Source organism: Podarcis cretensis (genome assembly GCF_951804945.1).
Source record: "Podarcis cretensis genome assembly, chromosome: 1".
NCBI lineage: Eukaryota > Metazoa > Chordata > Lepidosauria > Squamata > Lacertidae > Podarcis > Podarcis cretensis.
In genome coordinates this window covers 44111523-44131828 of record NC_137170.1, presented here as the reverse complement: position 1 = coordinate 44131828, position 20306 = coordinate 44111523, and the positions used below count along the sequence as shown (strand labels likewise).

The following is a 20306-nucleotide window of genomic DNA, read 5'->3' as shown; positions in this document are numbered from 1 at the left end:
AATCGTAGTTCTGGCCACACGAGCGAAGGGGAACTGCTGAGGAGGCAAAGACTACGTTTCCCAGCAGCCTCAGGGCAGCGCGAGTCGCTGTTGGGCGGCGGGCGAGAGTAGCCTCGCTGAGGAAAGGCAAGCTTGGTCGGGCAAGTCGAGGGAATAACAGCCGCTTTGGACCCGTAAAGAAGCGGGTCGGAGCGGGAAGAGAAATGGCGGTGGATAAGGAGCTGCTGGAGTTGGACTTATACGCGCTGCTGGGAGTTGGCGAGAAGGCGTCGGATAAAGAGGTCGGCAAGGCCTCGGGCTGAGGGGAGGGAGAGGCGGCGGCGGCGGCCGCCGCTGGAGATCCCTGAGGGCCCAGCCGGACCCTCGCAGGCCCCCGAGGGCCAGAATTATAGCAGGGGGCTCTGTCCCTGCCGCTCCTTACGGGACAAGACCTCAGGGCCCTCGAGCTGCAGAGTTCAAGGGCCCATGGCCTAAAGTATTGAAGCGATACCGCACACACTTTACTAGGGGCCACTTGGCACTGTACTCGATGGGTCCCCCTTCTGGGTTCCCCAGTAAATCTGAGATGCGCCGGGGTGCAGCCCTGCGCGAAAGTCGCGCCTTCTTCAAATGCGATCATACTACTGTTTTTTCATAGTCATTATAGGAGGGACCACGACGGTCATCTAGTTCAAACATGCAGTGCAGGAGTCTTTTGTCCAACGTGAGGCTCGAACCCACGACCGTGGAATTTAAGTCTCGTGCTCTGCCAACCGAGCTCTCTCTCATAGAATGGTAGAGTTGGAAGGGACCCCCGAGAGTCATCTAGTCCAACCCCCCCCCCCCAATGCAATGCAGGAATCTCAACTAGATCATCCATGACAGGTGGCCATCGAGCCTCAGCTTAAAAACCTCCGAGGAAGGACAATCCACCACCTCTCGTGGGAATCTGTTTATGATAGGCTTTGCAAGTGTGTGGTACTGAACTGCATGAATGAACTGTGATTTGAGATGGCCTCTTGGGTTTGCTTTGGATGCTTGAGGTGATGAGTATAATGATGGGGGAGGTGAACTGTGAACTAGGAAGTCCTTGGTTTGCATCCGATCTTGGCCACAATTTTTTGAGCCTCTCCATTTGGCATAAATTGATAATAATGCCATCTTACTTTGTGTGGGCAAACATTGTGGCAACCTTGCAAGTATGTTCCTCAAAAGTTACTAGAAGACTTATTTTTATTTGTTATCCTGATCTCCTCACCCCCATTTGAGGCGTTTTTTAAAAAGCTAAATTTTAACATGTTTTCCTTCCTAGAAGTGATATTTGCTTGTTACAGGCAAGCATTTTGGAAGCTTCTTGAAAGCCTGTTTGTAACAGTTTCTGCAATAATGGGTATTAAGCACTTTGAGTAGTCAAATAGTGTTGTTATGTATTATTGTGTTAATATTTTCCTTTAAGTTTAAGGAACAATAGCGTAAAGTTGTCTTTTTTAGGACTCATTTGGTCCACTAGGTGGTGCCTAAATACCAGACGTTTTTAGTCTATACATACTGCATATTGACAGAACTTTTTAGGGTAGTTATCTTAGAATAATAAGACACTGCTTTGCATATGAAGATGTTTCTGATAAGGAGTATTAATGTTAAAATGAATGCATGTGATTTATACTTCATAGTATCTCTGTTGTGACAGAATTGTACAGCTGGAAAGATGCTAACAACATCTGATCCAGCAACCTCAACAGAAGAAAGATTCAGTGTCTTAACAGTCTCACACGGATTTTCAATGTGCCAGAGAACTCAGAGGTTCCTCACTGAGAAGATCAGTAATACAGTTTTTCCAGCACTACTGAACAACCCATCAAATGTGCATTTGCAAGGATGGGTTGAAGCTTCTGGAGCGCACTTTTGATTCACAGGCAGAAACAGCAAGAACAATCGGGGCTGGCCAACATGGAACTCATGTAGTATTTTGTGGCTTCTGGCCAAGTGTCAGCACATGTTCAGTTTCTATCAGGCCAGGTTGTTGCCATTGGATGGAATCAGCGAGACAGTTACTTTGACAAATAAAATATTTTTATTTACCTGAGCAACTACAGTCCAAGCATTGAGGATGCATTAGGCAGCAGGTGTGTTTGTCATATCTACAGCAGTGTTATACCAGGGTTGCTTGGTATAAGGTAGGCCTGCATTTGGGCAGATAATCTCTGGCAGCAAAACAAACCTCTTAAAAGAATGAGCTTATTTTTAAACTTTTCCTGTTTACTTGTAGTTGCCTGCAGTCCTATCGTCTACATAACTGAATACTGCCTTAATCTGCTAATCACACTGTTCATTGCCTTGTTTTTGCTCTGTCATTTACAGATTAAGAAAGCCTACAGACAGAAGGCCTTGTCCTGCCATCCAGATAAAAATCCAGACAACCCCAAAGCAGGTATGGAAAGTATTCACAGACACTCTTAGCTTTTATTGACTGTTTTCCCTGTGTGATCACTAGAAGTGGCTAGATTTATCCAGAATTACACTGGTGTGTTTTATTGGTAATAGATGGAATGTTCTGGATATCAGTATCTAGACTTGATTATTTATGTGACCCTTTAATCACATGAAGCCTATTGTGTACCAGGTCCATTGGTTGACAAATGGTGCAGTTTTTAGGCCTGCTACCAAGAACCATAGATTGGCAGGTACCACAGACAGAGTTTTTTTGTGGTAGCCCCCAATATTTAAGGCTCCCTCAGAAATTGTGTATGGACCCCCATTGTTTGAGTCTTAAGCAGATTTGAGATTTTTATTCTTCTTCTAAGCTTTTGTTGATGGTTTTATGTAGGCTTCATCTTTTAGCTGCTGCTATTCTGTTAGTTCTGTAATTGCTCAATATGTTATATTTATTGCTGCAAGCTGCCTTACAATGTTCATAAGCTTATCGGGGGGAATATAAATATATTCAATTAAATGATGTCTCAGCAATATTTTGTATTCAGAAGGGGGCTAATTGTTTGAGATTCAGGACAGACAAAATAAAATGTATTTTCATACATGATGGCTAAGTTCTGCTTTCACTGTCCAAGGTTGTGTCCTCTGAATACAAGTTACTAGGAATCACCTGTAAATTTAGAAATAAGATATTAAGAATAAACCACTGATCCTTGCATAAGGGACGAACTGTATTTTAAATGGAGCAAACTGAAGTTCTGAAGTTATGGTGAGGATTGACTTTCAAATATTGTAAGAAGCTTTGTTGTGTTCTCTGAAATGATTTACTCAGACAAATTTCAGACAATCATTTACTCAGTTCTATATCTAGGAATTGTATGCATTCTCTTATTGCTGTTTCATTTTTTTCACTTTCTGTTTCCTAGCTGAGCTCTTCCATCAGTTGTCTCAAGCTTTGGCAGTTCTAACAGATGCAGCAGCAAGGGTGAGTTATTTTAATGCTCTGTTAAAACTCCAAGCATTTTCTGGCTCTGCTGTTAGACATGAATACTTGGAAAAGAAAAGTGCAGTCAGAAACTTATTTCAGGCCAGTACAAGTTCCATTACATATCTCTGGATAGCTTATGTACAGAAATTCCCTACTTCTCTCAGCAATAGACTCCTATTCTAAACTGTGAGTGGCTGAGGCTGGGTCATACTTGCATGGAGGGAGAACTCTATAACCATCAGAGGTCATTTGAGCCTCTAATGACAGAGATGGATCAAAGACTGCACACCTGCTCCTTCTGGAGAAGTGCTACCTAATCCAGAACAGACAATTGGCCTAGCTCCCAGAAACAGGAGCTACCCAGTCACAAGACCTCTGTCTTTCCAGGATTCAAGCTCAGTTTATTGACTCTGATCCAGGCCACCACTGCATCTTGCTCCACACTCAGTTGCAATGGAGAAATAAAGTTGAGTTTCATCAGGGCAACACCTTGCTCCAAAATTCCAAATGACTGCTTCCAGTGGCTTCATATAGATGTTGAATATCATTGGGAACAATATAGTGCCCTGTGGCACCTCATAGTGTAAATGTGTTCGTTGATCTTGGGGAAGGTTTAAACTAATTTATTCTTGCCTTGGAGGCTCAATATGAATCCTTTATTTCAAACTGATCTCTGCATACTTTCTAAATTAGTGATAGCTTGGGATGGAAGAGATTTTTGGCATTATGATCAAGTATTTAGGTTCTAAAATGAGCTGGGTTCCACTTATCTGAGTAAATAATACTTCATATAAAGAAATAAGATGGAATTAAAAAAAATGTGAGAGAGATAGAGGGAGAACTATATCCACAGCTTTAAACTCGTTTGCTGCAACAGATCTTATTACTGAAAAAAGTAACTGCTTTTTTTATTGGTTTTCTCCTGTATTTGGAACTGTTGTGACATGAAAGCAGGTAGAGCTCTTGCAATTCTATTGTTCTTGCCCATTCTTTGGATCCCTGTTAAAAGCTGCAAGCAAAACTATACCTGTTGTCAACACCTGTTGTCAGTATGTTTCAGACCATGCTGCCCCTGCAATCCTAGCATTAAACTGGGCTAGTGATCTAATACAGACATTATAAATAAGATGTATACTTCAGAATACTTTCAAACATTTGTATCTTTCTTGATTTCACATATTCTGGTCCATCTATCTTTCCTCTGTTTGTGGACATTAGTAATGTTAGTTACTGAGAAGTCTGGAACTATTAAAATTTTTATCCTTGTTAAACACAATCTGAATGTCCATGACACTTGCAGATCTTTGTTTTGTTTTAATTTTAATATTTCTAGATATGTGATTGAAGCTTTCATTTTGTTTTGATTTATTATTTTTTCTTGTCCTATCACTACTGCAGGCAGCATATGATAAAGTAAGGAAAGCAAAGAAACAGGCAGCAGAAAGGACTCAGAAACTTGATGAAAGGAGGAAAAAAGTCAAACTTGGTATGTAAATCTAGAATATTCTTTTGCATATGGAGTAAATGCCAGGTTGCAGGTTCCTTACCATTTGTTCATGTCTGCAATTCGTTTGTTTTCATTAAAATTTGAGGTGGTATCAGTAGGTGCTCTTAAATATACTGCACTGTGAGCAATGATTCATCCTGTTAGAAATGAATCTCAGGAAAAACCAATCTGTTTGGGTTTGCCCTATCTTGGAATCATAGAACTGTAGAGTTGGAAGGGACCACGAGGGCCATCTAGTCCAATCTCCTGCAACGCAGTAATCTTTTGCTCAATGTGGGGTTTGAACCCACGACCCTGAGATTAAGAGTCTCCTGCTCTACCAACTTGTGGACTTCTTCTTTTGCTATAGATCTTGAAGCCCGGGAAAAAGAAGCCCAGTCCCAGGTTAGCAAGGAGGAAGAGATCCAGATAACTAGAACATTAGAGCAAGAGGTAAGGGTAGCAACCAAACAAAATGTTATTTGATATCAGAAATGAGGATGGGATCCTTTATGTGCACAGTCATTGTGAAGAGCAGAAAGTTAATAGTATTGAAAGATAAATTATGCTGGCAGCCTATAGGAGTAGCAGCATTGAGGTTCAGGCTGTGTGAAAACATAGCATAAAGGGATTATAAACTTGAGGGGCATAGTTCAGTGGTAGAGTGTGCTTCACATGCAAAAGGTCCTAGGTATTGATCCTTGGCATCTCCAGGTAAGACTCCTTTCTAAAAAATACCTGTAGAGAGAGATAGTCTAACTTTATATAAGGCTGCTTCCTGTGTATCTATTCTTCTCCCCCCCCCCCAAAAAAAAAACAACACTTTTCAATTTGGCTGTTGTTGCTAGACAGGAGATAAATAGACTGCTGGTCTATTCCTTGTGACACTTTCTTCATACCTACAAGTTAAAGAGTAGATTGTTTTGTAACAGCCACTTTTCTTGGCAACATGGCCACCATTTTTTTTGCCTTCTGCCTCTTTCCCCAGATCCTACGGTTACGTGAGGAGGGATCCCGCCAGCTGGAGGAACAACAAAAACTTATCCAGGAACAAATACGACTTGAGAAAGAACAGCGAGTACGAGGTAAGGCCAGGCAAGGTCAGAGCCTCTGACTGCCACAAAGTTGTCTTGCCTCGGTTCTCTTTGGAACACGCCCATGGGTGCTCAAAGCCAGTTTGCTTTTGTTGTTAAGGAGTATATGTCTGTAGAAAAATAGTCTTTTCTTTGCTGCGTCTCATGTTGTGGAGCTTAGTGGCAGAATATTCTTTTATTAAGTAGAAGGGCCAAACAAGAAGAGTTAAATTGGGAGATGTACAGCACACTCCTATGCATGTCTACTAAGAAGTAAATTGAGTTCAAGGGGACCTTCTCCCAGGTCAGTGTGTGTAGGATCATAGCTCTGGTCTCTTCTAAGATGTGCCACTTATTTCCTTTTTCACCCCAGGCAGATGTGGAAATGAGGAGGGTATTGACGATTAATTTAATGAATGTTTGCAAAGAACTTTGCAATATTTGTTACAGATTTTTCAGTACCAGTTGGCATCTGAGATTGGTTTATGAACATTCAGTGCTATTTTTATCCTCCCACCTCAAATTTATTTATTTATTCTTTTATTTACTACATTTATATACCACATTTCTCTTCCAAGGATTTCAAGGTGGTATACATAGTTCTGCTCCTCCACATTTCATCCTCACAACAACCCTGTAAGGTAGGTTAGGCTAAGAGATGGTGACTGGTCCAAGGTCACCCAGTGAGCTTCATGGCTGAGTGAAATTTTCCAATCTCACTGTCATTGGAGCCCTACTTCTGGAAGTAACAAGAGTCAAAACAGAACGTCCTTTTAACTTGCATAGTTATCAGGATAATTGCCAACCTACACCCAAATCCCCTGTGGTGGAGTTTAAATCAAGCTAAGGATATGCAAAACATAGACTTTCTTGAGTATTTTCATTCATTAAATGTCAGTGTAGTTTTCATTTTCTTTTTCTTTTCTTCTTTGAGGCAAACATGATGGGTATGGAGAGGAGGGCAAAGGAACACCCAAGCTCAAAGTAAGACATTCCCAAAAATTGAGCTATGAAGAGAGATGAGCAACTAACTTATCATTCCATCAGTAGAAGCCACATGGATCGCCTCTGGCCACACAGAATGCTGGACTGTCTCTGGCATCCTCGCTGCTTGCTGGAATTGTCACTTACTTCATCTTAATGTGTTCCTTGCACTTTAATCTAGAATCTAGGCACTAGGATGAAGGTAATTAGAAGTTAAGTCTCTGTGACTTGGGATATTGACAAGTTGCCAGATGCTGCTTGATGTATGTAGTAATTTTCAGATCTTCTAAATGTGAACTTTTCCCTGTGCCTAGGACTATGTATATCTGTCCCTGTGCAGTGTAGACATTCCTTTTAGTATGTCTACAAATTTTAACATCTGAATCCGTTGCCTCTATAGCATCACAGATGCAAAACCAAATGCTAGATTCTGCTATATATTGCATCCAGTACAGTGAACAGTGTGAATTAATTTCTAAATTTTCCTCATCAGCTACGCTGGAAATGCAAGAAAGAAGATGAAACTAAAGGAGGCTACTCAAAAGAAGTTCTTCTGCAAATCCTACAAAAGGTCCTGTTCCAAAATGCTCCTTTCACCTTGGTTGGTTGGTTTTGCCTAGCATTCTGTAAGAATAAGCAAAGAAAGTTGATATCTTCATAAACTAATGAGGCCCTCCCATGGTAATTATAAATCATTCCATTCCTTTTTGTTGGTACAGGAGGACACCATAAGGAATTTATTAACTTGTCAGCTAATATTTAATACAACTAATACATCCCTGTGGTATGACTAGTAAATAATTTGATGGTGTGGTTTAACATGTGATCTTTACTTCATCCCTATTTGTACTTCAGTAACTGCTAGGCAGATTTGACTAGCTTGGGCTTTCTCTCTATTTTTTTTGGGTGAACAATTAATTCAGAACTAGGCTGGAACAATAACCTCATTCATTACATCACATGATGATGATGTTCTATGGGGTTTTGCTGGGAGAGTGTGATCTGTGAACTGACTTATGGCTGTGTTGCATTTCAAGCTTGTTATGATGACCTTGGCCTCAAATCAATGACTGCTATTGTAATATCTCTAAAAACTCTTTAACTAGCGTTTTGACATGATTATGCACAGTATATCTTATTACAAAACGTACTCTTCACCAGTATTGTATCTCATCCCACTGCAGTCCTTTTTCCATTTGTTATTTATGGAGACTTTGGCAAGAGCTGTCATATATCCCATTTTAGAACATACGGTTTCTCCCCTAGACCTATGTCTTGACTTTACATTTCTTATTGATTCTGGCAGTATGGCGAGGTTCTGAATTTGCTAATCTCTAGCAAGAAGACTGGGAGTGCAGTTGTGGAATTTGCCACGGTGAAAGCTGCTGTAAGTTTTTTGACTTGGGAATTTCTCAGTGCACCTTTATGGTGGTATACATTGACCTTTATGGAAGAAGGTATCATTAGAAGTCTTTCTATGACTCTTCTACATCAACTGGGCTTCCCCCACCCAACCCTTCTGACTGGCGCAGAAAGCAGGGCCAGTTCCCCATCTTTCAGCAATGGGTGGGTGTTTATAGAGGGGTGGGAGGCTCTGAGAAACTTCACCAAAACAAAGGGAAAGCATTTATTGCAGTTTAGGAAACCAAACTTAAGTATTTCTATATAGATAAGTAATTTATGTGAATAGTTTCTTGTTACTTTAAACACCCATGCTTATAGCCCCTGAGTAACAAAAAGATCATGGTAAAACCTTCTCCCATCAGTATGCAAATACCACTATCAAGATAGTTACCAGTAAACCCTAAAATGCTACATCTGGTTTTTTTATTGTTACTAGGATGCTTCTCTCCATATTATGATGAGCCTTAGATGCAAAAAAACACCTTAATGAAGTTAGGAAGGAATTTTCCTCCCATTAGATTATCTGACTATTTTACTTTTCACCCTTCCATACAATACATTTAGTGTGGTTTGCTTTAAGCAAGCTGGATTTGTTTTACTTTTCCCACAAGCTCTCCCCTATCACATGGTGCATTCATGTGGCACTGGCATGCATTCTCTCACATTAATGTGCGCACACAAACCTACTGATGGAAATGGGATGGGCTAATCAGGGACTGGGAGGGGCTGATATATAAGCATGGAGGGGTTTTCAGCTCAACTAGCACAACCTTCCCCAACCTGATGCCCTTGAGATGTTTTGGACTCCAACTTCCATCAGCCCAGCATAATCAGTGGTTGGGGATAATGGGGATTATAGTCCAAAACACCTGGAGGGCACCAGGTTGGAGAATGCTGATCTAGCATGATTGTTTAATCAATTGACCTGTGGCTATTCTGTTATTCTGGGCTTAGTATGGGAAGCATGAAATGAAGAGGCTGTTTTTATTCATTAGGAGATGGCAGTGAAGAATGAAGTTGGCCTGATAAGCAATCCTCTAAAAATCTCCTGGCTAGAGGGCCAACCACAGAGCAATCCTGTGTTTGCTGATGGCACCAGCCTGCCACAGATATCCAAGGTAGGACCAATACAAGCTGCTACTTTTGCATTTGGTGGTTCTTAAAATCTGTTTGAACTCTGCATACACCTGGTATGGGCACTAGCAAAAATATTCCGTTCATCTTTATACTTTTGCCTTGGGAAGCATTCACTGAGCAACTGTAAGCCATTTAAAGTTTTTCATTTATGAACTTGTTCTAATGAAAGCAAGTATAAATCTGGCTTGATGTTGTGCTTGTATAGATATGATCTGCTGCAGCACTAATTGGGCTGTTGCTAAATGGAGTCATAGAGAGGATCCTATGTGATGTTTGCTGTGTTTAAGTTTGGGCTGAAGAAGTACATGCACAGTTGATGAAAGATGAGCCTTGGGAAGCGATCTCTTCTGAGAAACTAGATTGGGGCAGATAATTCTCCCACAAAAGGAAAGGCTTGTTTTACTGATGAAACTCATGGGTTTAGAGCAGTGGTGGGAAACCTCCAGCCCAGCATCAGCTGATGGTCAGGTCTTGCAAAGCCCTGTGCACAGCACTTTTCAAGACCAGGCAGTAAGCAGATCATCACCAATTTGTGCACTGTGTCTTTGCCACCCACCTGTAAATTTTGTGGGGAGGGGATGTGGGGACAGATCCAGTTCCCCACCCCTGCTTTAAAGTATATGTTCTCTTCTGTTTGTTGAGAAAGTCCCATCATTGGAAAGAGGCCTACAAACGTGATGCACTGTCTGCAAATCTGCTAGATAAAATAAACCTCTGTGATCTCTTTGAAAGCAGATCTAATCTATAGGTTCCTCACATCCCCAAATGTGGTTTTGCTTTATTGCACCATTTCAATATTACATTTATAAAGACTGTTCTAATGTTTCTAGAACTTCCCCTGCTCTGTTGAAGGCAGGGGAATCGGTGCTGTAGAGTGCAAGATCATCTGAGCTTCCATTTTATATTTGAAGCTTCATTTGTTTTTACTTTTTCATTTATAGCTTGTCGTGTTTTGAATCAGAGCATCTATTGTTAGTCATAAATGAAATAAGAGTCTTCATGTGTTAAGGACAAAACAGACTAGATAAATGGGTGATGGAGGGAAGTGGGAACATGTAAATACCACTTTATTATCTTGATTTGGACTGTATCTATTATAGATATGTGAGATGGGAATGCCCAGCTGTTCATTCTGCACATGCAGATATTCTTTAAAAGCAAAAGCAAAGAGAACTCTGGGCCAAAGTCTGCCATCTTTTCTCTGTGCACGTGGCTTGAATAGCTTTTTCAATAGTGTGTGGGTGGAAAAGTAGCAGCTGTCTACTTAATGAGCAGGTATTCTGGTAGTTTCTCAGGTGAGGCTGTTATTTGCGTCTTCCTTTGTTTTGCTAGCCGGTTACTTTGTGTTTAATTCCAAGTAGTAGTTCCTGAGAAACTGCCTCTCAGCCTCCCTGAGGTTTTGTTTGAGCCTGGATGGCTCCACCTAGGGAGCACTTTCAGCTCTTTTCAAAGAGTGACTTTCCTGCCCGACTCCACAGGGCTGTGTGTTTATGGCCACAAATAGTCTTGCCTGGAGTGCAGTGGGGAACAAATCCTGTGACTGGTTGTGCTGAACTAGGTGGAATCCAGCAGTACTTTCAGGTTGTTTGGGGCCAAGAGATGTTTTTCTCCCTTGCGCAATCTAGGCGAAGCTACTGGGCATGATAGCTATGCCCTGCCTCCCCAGCCAGAGGCAGTAATGCTTCTCAATACCAGTTGCAGGAAACCACAGGAGGGGAGAGTGCTGTTGTGGTTGGGTCCTGCTTGTGGGTTGGCCATTGTTAAAACAGGATGCTGGACTAGATTGGTCACTAGCCTGATCCATCAGACTCTTACATTCTTATCACAAACAATGCCTATAAAAGTTGTTTTCTCAGGAATGAAGAGCAAAAGTTGTCTCCAAACAAGCTCTTGTTGGTTTTCAAGTTAGCTTATTGCTTCTTATGAAGCCTCTGGCTTATGACGTGAGTTTATCTTGGCTTGTTTCCGTTCCATATGTTTCTTACTGGGAGCCCATATATTCTGCCTGCTGCACAGGATTAATGTGTATGAACCCAAGCTGGGAGCTGTGACTGAGTTCATAGCTCTGCGGAAGTGATAGATGCTCTGATACAGAGGCCTTCCAGCTACTTGCTGGAGTGCAGACATTGGGATTGTGCTATTCATTCTCTTTATATTTTGGGATCCTCTTCCAATTCTGTCGGTATTTACATACTAAAAAAAAGTTATTGAATTTTAATGACTAATTTAAATCAGTTCTTATCTCTTGACTTCTGTCTGCCCTGAGGCTCTTTTTACTATCCTGTTCATGTTTACTAGCCTTCCAATAAATACTTAACTTAGGTGCCCTCCTCCTGAAATATTGTAAAATCCATTAAGCATGTAGACTGTATACACAGTGCTTGTTTTGTCTGTTCTGTCATCATGCTTCTAAAAGGAAACCTCTTGCGGCATTAACCTGTTTGTTGGCTTGCTCCTTGAGTTATGTGATGTTGCATGCTTAATGTATTTTTTTGTTAGAAAAATTATCTGTTATCTGCAAAGATGATTCAAAAGCAAATACTTTTTTGCCGCAGAGACACTAGCTTGGCACTTGCACCAGGACAAATCTGCTATTTATGTATTTATTTCATAACGTTTCATATGTTTCTTACTGGGAGCCCATATATTCTGCCTGCTGCACAGGATTAATGTGTATGAACCCAAGCTGGGAGCTGTGACTGAGTTCATAGCTCTGCGGAAGTGATAGATGCTCTGATACGGAGGCCTTCCAGCTACTTGCTGGAGTGCAGACATTGGGATTGTGCTATTCTGAACTCTTTCTTAGATGATACCTTAGCAAGTTTTATATTTGGACACATAGCAGCACCTTTCAGTGGGATGTAATTGCAATTCATGTAATTCCTGGATTCAGCACTGGTTTTTCAGTGGGTTTCCAGCTAGAAGGGATACAACTGGTATGTCTTCAGGTTGGAGATAAACTCCAGTACTCCCCCCCCCCCCGAAGTAATAGTTTCCACCTAAGCTAACTGGCCTGCCAGTTTTTATGAATCAGTTTTCATAAGAACTGGTACGGTTGCCTAAAATAGCAGGATTGAGTTTAATCCCAGTGTATTTTTTTAAAAAAATTGCAGTTGGGGGATACTGATTTTTTACTTGAAAAGATAGTAAACTTCTGTACTGTAACCTAAATTCAGTACAGAAAAAGCTGAATCCTGCAACCTGTTTAAATTACCTAAATGAAATAAACATCCATACATTACAACACAAAATATGGTAATATTCTTAATCAGAAGACTTTAAAATTGCTTTTAGAATTTTTACAATTACACAAAAATATTAAACCTGTGAAAAGATTACTTATATTTTGCATCCTTAGCCTTTGACAAGTGAAGTTCCAGTAAACTTCACTTTGATATGCAAACTTTTTCCTGTTGCTTGTGCCATGCCTGCGGTGATCACCTTCCTTCCTCTTTTTGTATAATTACTCCTGAGGTGACATCACTGATTCCTTACATCCTTTCTACAGAAACTTCCCACAACTTATTTTGTTTGGCAGTACTTGAATATGAATGCTTGTAACTTGCTCTATTCATTCTCTTCCCAATTTTAAGAGACATCTTTTGTGTTAATGCCTCTTTATATTTTGGGATCCTCTTCCAATTCTGTCGGTATTTACATACTAAAAAAAAAGTTATTGAATTTTAATGACTAATTTAAATCAGTTCTTATCTCTTGACTTCTGTCTGCCCTGAGGCTCTTTTTACTATCCTGTTCATGTTTACTAGCCTTCCAATAAATACTTAACTTAGGTGCCCTCCTCCTGAAATATTGTAAAATCCATTAAGCATGTAGACTGTATACACAGTGCTTGTTTTGTCTGTTCTGTCATCATGCTTCTAAAAGGAAACCTCTTGCGGCATTAACCTACTTGTGGGCTTGCTCCTTGAGTTATGTGATGTTGCATGCTTAATGTATTTTTGCAAAGATGATTCAAAAGCAGATACTTTTTTGCAGCAGAGACACTAGCTTGGCACTTGCACCAGGACAAATCTGCTATTTATTTATTTATTTCATAACGTTTCTACACTGCATGATTGTAAAAATAAATAAATAAATCTCAAAGCTGTTTACAAAAAGATTAAACAACATAATCAAGAAAAATTCACAGCCATACTTTAAAACATACAAAAGTTAAAACACTAAAACATTAAAATTACCTCAACTTTTTAAGCGTCTGAGTAAGCATCACTTTTTGTGCTGGAGTGGGAATTGTCTGGCATGCTAGCTGAAAAGTTATGCCAATATACATTGCTGTAGAGCAGGGGTGGGAACTAGATCCATTCAGCGGGCCAGATCCTGGGTTCTGCTAACCCTGGTAGGCCACTTTGAAAGGTGGGCAGGGCCCTACCCACCTGTCAATCTGACATTGAGTGACATGTTCCCTGCTAGAAAAGGAAAAACAAGCTTGAAGTCACCCCTGACAGTGAATAGACTTGCTCTCGCTGCCAGTCAGCTGATTGGATTAGTGACAGCGCACAACTGGGAGTGCACTTTCAGACTCCTAGTTGTGCAGTGGCAGCCACATCTCCACCTGCCCCACACTTGATGTCACCTATGGCAGCAAGTTGGCGTGGTTTGGGGAAAACTGTCTCACGGGCCAAACTGGGACTTGTGTTGGCCCTAATGAGGACCGTGGGCCAGAGGTTCCCCACCCCTGGGAGTATAGTGTGTCCTGCGTTTCTCACAAGGCCATGCTGCTAACCTGAGGAAATCACTTTAAGCTCAGTTCTGACTCTTGACTTGTTTATAATGTGAAGCCAGAAGCAGAAACAAGGGTAAGAGTCCCTGGTTACTTAGGAACTCTTGGCATGCTACAGCTTTATCTTGATGGCACAGTCATTATGGCAAGTATGCAAAAATGGGTGGAGTTCATAATTCAATTCAAGTGTTAGTTTTACAGAGGGCAAAACTACATGTGATGTTAGTCATGCATTGCAAACAAATATGCACAGCCTGACTGTTTTCATATTGAAGCAGCAGCAGCCATAGGGTTCCAATCTGCAGTACAGATAGTAAATTGCACCTTTGGAGGTAAATAGCAGCCAGTGATGCGGCAGTTTTCCACAGGAAACCTATATGACGTGGTTGTTTTCTCTCTGAAATAAAAGCCATGAGGTTTTGTATTCTTGTTTAAACGTGGAATTGTTGTTATTGGTTTGTATACCACCCTTCATCCATAGATCTCAGGATGGTTCACAACATAAATTTACAATATAAAAAGACAAAATGCATAATAAAAATAAGAACACAAAAAAATAACACTTGCATTTTGGTCCTGAGACTGACCTGCAATAGCAAGCAAGGGAGTATGACTGTGAATCCATCTACACATTGTAAGTGTTTATTCAGGGCAGTAACTCAATAAATTATTTTGACATGGCCCTGGAGCCACATGATTTCATAAACAAGCCTTGGGACATGATATTTCTTACAAGGGGGTCTTAGGTGGTTTGGATATGCTTAGGAGAGCAGTAGCTATTTGGTTTTCCTTTCAGTGGCCCCTTTCCTGCTCTTTCTAGAGTTTGATGTAACAGGGTTTTCCCCAGTCACACTGTTACATGAGTGCTTGCCAATGGAAATTAAAGGAGACACAAATGAAGTACATGAAATACTTTTAATAAGGTCTAAAATATATATTCTCTTCCACATTTTACAATGGATTATTCATAGCTTATTGTGGAAGCAATAGTTATACACTTCCTTTCCCCTGTGACAAATAGAAAGAAAAATAATTGCTTTCCAATAATGGTCTGGCTTTCTAATAGGTTAAATATACCCATTAATGAGGAAAATATGCACCAGCATAAAGGAAGATGAACTTCAGTCATGTATAGTTCAAGGCTCTTGTATATCCATGAGTTCCTTATAGTTCCTTCATGTTACAACCACCCACCCTTTTCCAGACACACATTAGTTGTAGAATCTCTGATACGGTCCAAATGTAGGAAGCATCTTGTCATAATGAAGTACTCTGAGTAGGAGTTCTTGGGAATGTGTGATGAATGGAAATACAGTAATCCTAGTAAATTCCAAGTAAATACTGTGTTCAGCTGCTAGCTGGTCTGCTGTTCTCAGTTCATTGAGAAAAACAAAAAGCAGCCTCAGTTGCGTATAGGCAGTGAAGATGAGCCAGTGGTTCGGTGTAATTAATTCCTCTGCTTTTATTTGCAAGTCTAGCTAATCTGACAGTAAATTCTGGTTTCTGAGTGTCTGCAAAACATCATCAAGGAGTGAGGGCCCCAAATCCAATGTGAAAGAAAAAAAGGGGTCTAATGGATCACGAATAGGATTTCTGTAGCAAGAGGTGGTTTCAGAGAGCCACCAGTTTGTGGCTTGGTTCCTATAAAATAGGTCTGGCTGTGTTTGAGTGGCCTTGTGGAAATGACGTGAAGTGCTTGGGAAAGAAATGTCTGTAGAGGGAGAATCAGTGTGGTTTATTATATTGGGGCAGCTGGCACTGTCCAGATATAGCCGAGGTGGTTTGGGAGGTGGCAGTGGCTTGCTGAGTAGGTTTTGCTCGCTCTGACACGATAAATAGTCCGACTTTCCCGTCAAGTCTCTTGGGAGTTCCCTTTTGTTGTACTGTTGTCCACTGGTGTCTATTGTTTGGCTGTTATGATTCCAGATTGTGACTTGATTGCCCAGCTTTTTATGCCTCCTGAATGAGAGGCGCTTGAAGAAACCAGAGGATCTGATGGATCCTCTCCGCCAAGTGTCCATGGTGAGGGAAGCAATAAAAAAGGCTGGTGGCTTCCAACTGTGTGATGAAGGAGGCCAGAGGCCTCTGTGTTGAGCTTAATTGAGGCTTTCTGAGTCAGTGGGGAGCTTCTTTCTTCTAATTTCTGGAAGAAAAAAGAAAACCTAACAAGCTGGCTTCCCAGAGAAGGCAATATTTGACTGTTAACCCTCACTTCCACTAAAGAAACCATTGGGAAAGAGTTCTACCAACATGACTTTCATGACCGTATTAGAACTGTAGAACTGTCCAAGTTATCAGTATTTCAAAGAAAATGTTAAGTAGACATATAAAAAGCACTTCAAGTATTGTGAATTTGAAAGCCAATCGTAACTCTTAGTGTGTAAATAGTTGTGTTTTAAAGCATTTGTAGTTGAGGCTCTGTCATCCCAGCTGGCTGAGATGCAGCAGATGAGTTATTGCAGTGTACAGGATGGGGCTTGACCCTTCTTATTCCTCTGCTGCTTGACTCTGCCATGCTTCTGCAGTCGCCTTTATTCAGGACAGTGGCAACCAGTATAGTACTATTTGAGAGAGAGTTACTGACCTATCTCCATCATGATCAGCCTTCTTCCCTGCCTCCCTGCTTCAAATCATCTTCTTATCCAGTGGTCCCTTAGAACACCTCTCTGCTATTCTGCATTCCTATGTCTCCTTATCTGTCACTCCCATTAACACAATTTTCCACAGCTTTTTGTACAAATCCACATCTCACTCCTTTTTTCCTTCCTTCTACCTGCGATGGTCTTCCCATTTTCCATTTATCAGGCCACTTTCCTTTCTTTCTCTAGAGCTCTCTTTAAAACCAAATTATTTCCAAAAGAATCTTTTCTGACCTACCCTTCCTTTGTTTCACTTGATCTGCTACTTTCCCTACCTCATTTCCTTTCTCAGTTGTTAGGCAAAATGAGGTACTGTCTAATGCAGATTGAAAGCAGTAATGTGTCAGGACATACTAACTTCATCTGCCACCTCAAGGTCACCAAACTCCACTTACCCCTTTTAGCCCACTTTAAATCCTTACCACACAAAGGAATTATGGGGCTGCCAAATTAAGGGCTGTATATATACATCATCATCTCAACAAATTTACCCAGATTCTAGAGCACAAAGCAGCATCCATATGGTGGAATTGTTGAATGTTACATGACAGAAAAGTCATTATCAGTCTCTCATTACTGGATTGGCAGAGCCGAGAATTAGCAAAACTATATTCATGAAGGATTTCTAGAGCTTAAGTAGTTGCAGAGCTTAACATTGAAGAAAATGAAATGCAGAGTTGCTACTTACTGTGAGACAGAGGGGAATTTTGAAGGAAGTCCTTCCAGCCCAAGACACAGCATACCTGTGTCCATGTTTAAAAGTCCACTGTATCTTCTCAGCTCTACCTCTACAACACTATTCCTTCGGTGTTACTCCTTGCCCTTCTCACTCAGCCACTCATGTGTTTTGCTGGTGGCAATTCCTTTGTGCGTGTTCTGTGCCAAGCCCTTGCTGACTCAGTTACATCAGAAACTGGGATTTACACTATTAGTTAATTGCAGAGATTGCAGGAAGTAGGTGTGTAGACCTGTGAAGTGTCAGCCCACACATACAAAGCTTCAAGAGAATACAGGGCTTCTATGGAATATTACTTGAACAACTTTCAGTGTAGCTGCTGGAGGAGGGGGAGGACAAGGAAATACAATAAGACCCAGTTCTGAATTGCAAGTTCAAGGGACCCGTGCATTTCTACTTAGGATTGGAGATGGGATCTCTCCCCATCCCCAAACGGCACCTTCATGGTCAGAGGCAGTAAGATTCTGACTATCAGGCATGGTGGAGAGACAGAAGCAAATAATCACACTATGCTTGCAGCTGTCCAGGGACACCTGACTGGTGGTCACTCCTGGAGACAGGATGCTGAACCAGAAGGACCTTGGTCTGATCCAGTCCAGCAGATTTTTAAGCAGAGGTTGGATGGTCATCTACCATGGATGCTTTAGTGATTCCTGCATTGCAGGGGTTGGACTAGATGTCCCTCGGGGTCCCTTCCAAGTCTACAGTTCTACGATTCTATTATTCTTTATACTGTATTTCCACACCATTATATGTTACATAAGCAATTAAGTCACAAATATAAGGTGCCAACTGCCTTCAAATTTTTAAAAAGGCCTGACTAATCAGGAATGTACAAAAATGGCTGTTTTTACTCTGCTTTATGAATTAGATAGCTCCAAGCTGAAAATGAAAAGCTGTTGATTAGTATTAAAGAGCCATGCCACCTATAAGTCCTCTTGAGACTCTACAACACTAAATGTTTAAGTATAGAATCTGTTTAATAGAGTGCCAAGAAATAAAATGACACACAATTTCCAGGATAATGGTTCCACTGGTTTTACAGGATATTAGGCCAGGGGAATCCCCTCAATGTAAGATGTTTCGTTTTCAACAATTTTAGATTTGGGGATTTGTATTGTTCTCTTCTTGGAATCTGAGGAAGAAATCACTAGTTAAGATTCTGGAACCCTCCTCAAGAGTATTTGCAGTGCTTTGCCTATTCTTAATTAAAGTGATACTATGTTCCTGTACTAAAATTAAGGCAATAGACAGTATTTTGATCCTAGAACATTTATGATGCTGCTTTAGTACTTCCTGTTATATTGTAGCATATTTACCATTTATTACATTTATGTTTCACTTTTCAGTAAGGAGCTAGCTTGGGTTTGTGTCCCCTTCTATACCCATTTTACCTTTACAACCACCCTGTGAGGTAGGCTACAATTACCTGTAGTAATGAGAACTGCCACAACTGTAATAGTTGAGAGTGGAGGAGCTTACTTATTCTGGCATGACATTTTGCTTGGAGTGGCTATATTAGAGTTGTCCCCACTTTGGGCAATCTTTATCACCAATAAACGCTAGCTAGTAATGTCTGTAAGGTACTCTGCACCAGAAGACCTCTTTTCTTGTGCCATTGTGGTGGTGTTTATTTTAGGACCTCTGAAAGAACTAGCAGGGATTCCACCTTACTTTTCCTGCCATCCCTTTTTCTTTAGGGTTCGGTTGTCTCGGAGCGGGATTACGAAAGCCTTGTGATGATGCGGATGCGCCAAGCCGCTGAGAGACAGAAGCTGATTGAGCAGATGAAACAGGAAGATGAGGAAGAACCTTCCACATAGTACAAGGAGAAAAATGGCATTATCTTGTGTGTTTGCTTATACTTAAATTAAGTCAATAAATATCCTTTTTAAAAACAGCCGTGGTTTTCTTTGAAAAATAAACTGGTCATCCTCAATAAGGGTATAAATCTGGTGGTGTGTGGCTCTGCTTCTGCTTAGATATCGGGTGCCCACACTGTCAAAGCTACCAAGTCAAGTTTCTCCTCCCATTGACAGACCATGGGCTAGTTTTAATCTTATGGAAACTGCCAGAAAATGGTTCCTGCTGTTGGCAACTCCACAGATGGGTATAAGTTATATAAATGATTGCCATGTTTACAAGGTATCTCCAGCAACTTCTGTGTTAAAAGAATTGTGTGTTAAAGGGAGTTTCAAAGACACTGAAATGGTGATGTGATGAATAGACACATTGGTTGCATTTATTAGTTGAGAAGAAGTCACCAGAAGGTTGTCGTGCAATGGACCTTTGAGAAACCTATTGCTTCTGTTCCCACATGGAAGGCTTTTTTTTTAAAAAAAAGGGTTCTGAAATACATTGGATGCACCCTCAAATCTGCAGCAATCATCATGGCAGGTACTGGTGCTGTTTTTGGTCTTTTCTCACTGCTCTCATTAACGGGAAACATGGAGATTATATATAATCAGTGTTGGCCACAGTACATGACCATATTTTCAAACACAAGGAGAGTAAATGGTTTGGCACTACACTACTAAATCAGTAAACAGCCCATGCTACTGCCATGTTCCTACAGCTTCTTGAAGAATGGAAGGCTGTACAAGTTGGGATAGCTCAGTTGGTAGAGCATGAGACTTCAGGGTTGTGGGATTGAGCCCATTGGGCAAAAGATTCCTGCATTCCAGGGGGCTGGACTAGATGACCCTT

The 20306-nt window shown here is 40.9% G+C and overlaps 2 protein-coding genes across 2 annotated transcripts; one reads left to right on the top strand and one right to left on the bottom strand.

Annotated features, from left to right (window-relative positions):
• The first annotated feature begins 67 nt into the window (after window positions 1-67).
• On the top strand, window positions 68-19500 carry DNAJC17 (DnaJ heat shock protein family (Hsp40) member C17). The gene is made up of 11 exons (XM_079965116.1): window positions 68-281; window positions 2341-2410; window positions 3339-3397; window positions 4799-4886; window positions 5257-5339; window positions 5875-5971; window positions 6894-6943; window positions 7437-7514; window positions 8250-8330; window positions 9343-9465; window positions 19301-19500. The coding sequence occupies exons 1-11, from the start codon at window positions 204-206 to the stop codon at window positions 19421-19423; spliced, it is 930 nt and encodes a 309-aa protein (XP_079821242.1). The 5' UTR covers window positions 68-203; the 3' UTR covers window positions 19424-19500.
• Window positions 15127-19293, bottom strand: LOC307209904 (uncharacterized protein C15orf62, mitochondrial). Its single transcript, XM_079965281.1, has 2 exons — window positions 17553-19293; window positions 15127-16368 (listed from the first exon to the last, which is right to left on the bottom strand). The coding sequence occupies exon 2, from the start codon at window positions 16244-16246 to the stop codon at window positions 15704-15706; it is 543 nt and encodes a 180-aa protein (XP_079821407.1). The 5' UTR covers window positions 16247-16368; window positions 17553-19293; the 3' UTR covers window positions 15127-15703.
• Window positions 19501-20306: the final 806 nt, after the last annotated feature.

Bases quoted from the DNA above. Each gene is read 5' to 3' on its own strand.
- DNAJC17 (XM_079965116.1), top strand. From the start codon at position 204: ATGGCGGTGGATAAGGAGCTGCTGGAGTTGGACTTATACGCGCTGCTG. The intron at 282-2,340 runs GTCGGCAAGGCC...TGTCATTTACAG, and splicing joins AGAAGGCGTCGGATAAAGAG to ATTAAGAAAGCCTACAGACA. The intron at 2,411-3,338 runs GTATGGAAAGTA...TCTGTTTCCTAG, and splicing joins TCCAGACAACCCCAAAGCAG to CTGAGCTCTTCCATCAGTTG.
- LOC307209904 (XM_079965281.1), bottom strand. From the start codon at position 16,246: ATGGACACTTGGCGGAGAGGATCCATCAGATCCTCTGGTTTCTTCAAG.